Source organism: Paramormyrops kingsleyae, chromosome 9 (genome assembly GCF_048594095.1).
Source record: "Paramormyrops kingsleyae isolate MSU_618 chromosome 9, PKINGS_0.4, whole genome shotgun sequence".
In the NCBI taxonomy this organism is placed as follows: domain Eukaryota; kingdom Metazoa; phylum Chordata; class Actinopteri; order Osteoglossiformes; family Mormyridae; genus Paramormyrops; species Paramormyrops kingsleyae.
Window position 1 is genome coordinate 10,248,193 of NC_132805.1, and position 4,074 is coordinate 10,252,266.

Below are 4,074 nucleotides of genomic sequence, written 5' to 3' on the forward strand. Positions count from 1 at the left end.
CTACACTTCCTTCTCTCCATCCCACCTTCATTATTATTCTTACTATTATTTCTGTATACCTTTGTTTTCTTTTTTTTTCCCCTCTCCCCATGGTGATTAATGTCTGATATTGTTACGATTATTGTTTCTGTGCCCCCCCCCCCTTTTTAAAAATATTTTATATTTTTATATATTATTTTATATGTACTAGGACGGGTGAGAGTTCGGAGCGGCCACACTCTTTACTCTGTACCTTTAATTTAATGTAAAATAAAGTTGTCCCACGAAGAGGGGGGATGGTGGTGGGCAATAAAATAAAAGAGAGCTACATGTATTATAATGAATACAATTAAATGCTTATTTAACCCTTTAGCCACAAAACACATAAATTACACGGATGGTCATAAACATTATAATAATAATAATAATAATAATAAATTTTATTTATAATGCACTTTTCATTAAAACAAATCTCATATATATTTTAATCATGCAAGGATTATGCTTGCAAATGTCCTTCTCCCATTGGGGAGCAGCAGCTGGTCCATGGCCATTCGAGCAGAGACGTCCTCCTCAGAATATCGATGCCTCTGTGTACCAAATCTCAGATATTCCTGAGGAGGTGGAGGGCATGGGCTCCTGCAGATGAGAGACAAGTATTTACTGACCTTTTAAACAACCTTCAGCAGTTCAGGGGTGACACTTAATATATTTGACTGGGATTGCTGAGGGGGTACTTGTGTATACATGTACCCCCTAAACAGCATGATGTAACTCGGAATGATGGGGGTGAAGCCGAGTTCTAATTTGACCTGCATCATGGTATTTAGGCTCTGGTCAGGTGAGGTCTGAGGAACACGGAAACGCCTATTGACCAAACCTATATGTTCAGTTCAGTGTTTGGGTTGTCTTAGTGTGTCTGTGTGTTGGGGGCTGAAGGAGGAGCTGCACTCACTGCGCTGCTGTTCATGTCGGTCAGCTCATACATCTCCATGTGGAAGGAAGTGCTGGGGCTTGGTTCTGCGCTTCCATTCCACTGACTTGCAGATCCAGCTTCACGTAAGAGTGGGAGGAAATAGTGAGTGTTACACTCTCTCTCAAACACACACACACACACACACACACACACAGTAGATGTACATGGTAAAAAGAATGTACTGTACCTGAGCTGCTGTTGTCAAATTCAGAGCCCTGGCCCTCCGCAGTTGGCCAGGAGGACAGGGAAATGCCCGCTTCCAAGTTTGCCTCTCTTCGGTGTTGCGGGACCTGTGCAGGGACCACATCGTCGTGATGTGCTGGGTGCAGGTAGGCATGGGCATCAGGAATGGCGTGCAACAGCAGCACCAACCAGGCCTGTGCCACCAGTATCTGCGCCTGCAACTGGTCCTTCCAGCCTGAGGACTGGCCAGACTGCATTTTCATGGTCCCATAGTACTTAGCCAAATACATGGCCCACATTATGCCAGAGGCCAAGCTCATGGTGAATAAACACATGAACCTCAACCCGGAATGTGGCTGCCCCGGAGCCAAGCCACAAGTCAAGGTCACTGGCACTGCTAAGAACAGGGCCAGCCCGTACATGCAGACCATGGAAATCTGCATTGGCTGGTACTGGCAGACCGGCTGGCCTGGGTGGAGCGCAATGGCCAGTATCCATTCAAAAATGGTAATACCCTGCATTACGGCCAAGCCTATCGCCAGTGCTGCCAGGGCCCTGAAGCAGGAGCGCCTGAGCAATCGCACACCCTGGGAAGTTAGGTATGCGATGCTCAGGACATATAGCACCCCCCAGAGGGCGTGTCGAGCAATGCACACACGCTCCTCACTCTCAATGACGTGCACAAAGCTGACGGCACAGAGCACGATGATGGTGGCGAGGAGCAGGAGCAGCGGTGCCACCCCACTGCGTGCCTCAGGCTCTGTAATGCGCCCCAGGCGGCACAGCAGCACCAGGGCCAGGATTAGTGAGGCCAGGACCGCCACGCCTGCCGCCACTGTCACCGCCACGCCCCACTGTGCGTCCAGGTCGCACAGCGCAGTGAAGGGCCTCTTCAGGAGGCCACAGCCTCGAGGAGAAGCCTTATCCTCTGCAGAGCTGCAGCCCACCAGGGAGAGGATGAGGAGGATATGGAACACCGAAGGTATTGCCATTGCTGACAGAGAGAGAGACAAAGAAATCATTTTTGGTCTGAGCAACATACCATCAGTGTTTAACTACTGTAAAAAAACTGTATTGTGAGGTAGCAGGTTTCCACCATTTAGGGAAAAAAACGAAGAAGCAGAAGGATATACAGTGGAACCTTGGCTCATGAACTTAATTCGTTCGAGGACTCAGTTCGTGACCCGAAAAGTTCGCGACCTGAATCAATAGTTCCATTTAAAATAACGTAAATACAAAACAATTCGTTCAAATATCAGAAACACTAATTTTTTCAATTTTTTCATGCCTAAAATTTTTATATATTTATGTACATTTCGTGATGCAACGCAATGTATGGTGATGAACTTGTTTGTACTGTAAACAAACAATATGCAGTTGCCACTGTGAATGCAGAATATAACACTTAAATAGGAGTTCATTTATGCTATTAATGAAGTATTGTAATTTTATGTATAGATATGTGACTGTTAAAAACCATCACAAACATGTTTATCCATCACTGAAAGGTACTGCTATAACAGAACGTTCTCGCTCTCTATTTTTTTCAGATATTAGACCTCTGAAGAGATATAGTAAAGACATAAATGTACAACAAGTTTTTATACATTCCACGACCGTTCTTGGGCATACTGTACACTGTTCCGTGTTTCGGGTAGTTCTTTGGGGTGCCTTTGGGGGACGTTTGTGTGTTCGCAGCCTAAAACACGGTTCGCGAACCGGTACAAAAAATTTTGGAACGTCTGGTTCGTAACCTGATTTGTTCGTGAACAGGGGCCTGTACTACAAAACGGCGTTACGGGCTTATCGCGGTAAATTGTCGGATTTATGGTAGTCTGGGCAAAATATAAGTGAACGAATATGAAGTCCATTTAAACTGTGGTACCTTAAATCTAAGTTACCCCGATAAACTAGTAACCCCGATTAGTAGTACAGGCCACAGGACTGTTCGTGGGTCGAGGTACCACGTATGTATCTAAGTTTTTCAAAAGCAAAAGAACGAGTGGATGACTTGATGGCTAATCTGCAGGTTTGAAGTACACATTTCGGATAGGGGAATTACGTACCTTGTCGACGTCTGTCGTCTTCACCAGCTCTCAAAACACACCAACCACTTGAGTTCATTTTCATCTAAATGACCAAGTATTGCGTTGAACTACGTATTAAAGAACGCTTGTCACGCGACGATTATTACGTCTTTTAGAATCTCACATACGTCAAAACTGGCACTTCGAAAAAAATAACACCATTTTGAATACAAACAAGGAAAACTTCAAACAAAAACAAGCAAATGGTCCCTGGATAAGGCCACTTAAAATTAATAAATTGTTTTACATGGCCGCCCGCCTCAATTTTTTGGTGCCGCCTCGATTTTTTTTATATTTTATATTTTTCAAAAAATCCGTTTTTTTCACCTCAAAAACTGTGGGTGAAAAATCTTTAATGTCAGCCTCGGATTTTTCAATTTGACGCTTCTCGGACAATGGTTTTTATCGTTTGTCAGATTGTGTGTGGGCCCACGGTATTAAAATCTTGGCAGGGCATCAATATACCGAGTAATATTACCCTTCGCGAGCTGTTTGAGAACTTTTCTAGTTTTAGTATATCGATCTCTGTTGCCGTTCGTCTTTTCGCTAAAAATATAAAATATAAAATCCCCTACTCACCAATATTTTAGAAGTTTGAGTCATGTAAAACAATTTATTAATTTCAAGTGGCCTAAAGGATGTTGCGCCTTAAGCAATAAAGATTCATCAGGATCCTGAGCATTAAGTGGTGTTTTGGCCAACACTCCGGGATATACACAACTTGAATCAGACCCAGGGCCCTGGGAGAGTGATCCCAACCGTACTCTCCACTACGAATATATCGTATAATGTGACAGTAAATAAATGATTATGACATGAAATGTGAACATAAATTTTGTTTCCTGCAGT

General features: G+C 43.8%; 1 protein-coding gene across 1 annotated transcript; it reads right to left on the reverse strand.

Moving 5' to 3' along the window:
- Positions 1-397: 397 nt before the first annotated feature.
- Positions 398-3,851, reverse strand: LOC111857850 (G-protein coupled receptor family C group 5 member B-like). The gene is made up of 4 exons (XM_023839052.2): positions 3,205-3,851; positions 1,143-2,132; positions 935-1,032; positions 398-618 (listed from the first exon to the last, which is right to left on the reverse strand). Exons 1-4 carry the CDS (start codon positions 3,266-3,268, stop codon positions 553-555), a joined length of 1,218 nt encoding a protein of 405 aa, XP_023694820.2. The 5' UTR covers positions 3,269-3,851; the 3' UTR covers positions 398-552.
- Positions 3,852-4,074: the final 223 nt, after the last annotated feature.

Bases quoted from the DNA above. Each gene is read 5' to 3' on its own strand.
- LOC111857850 (XM_023839052.2), bottom strand. From the start codon at position 3,268: ATGAAAATGAACTCAAGTGGTTGGTGTGTTTTGAGAGCTGGTGAAGAC. The intron at 2,133-3,204 runs GTACGTAATTCC...TCTCTCTGTCAG, and splicing joins AGACGACAGACGTCGACAAG to CAATGGCAATACCTTCGGTG. The intron at 1,033-1,142 runs GTACAGTACATT...TCTTACGTGAAG, and splicing joins ATTTGACAACAGCAGCTCAG to CTGGATCTGCAAGTCAGTGG.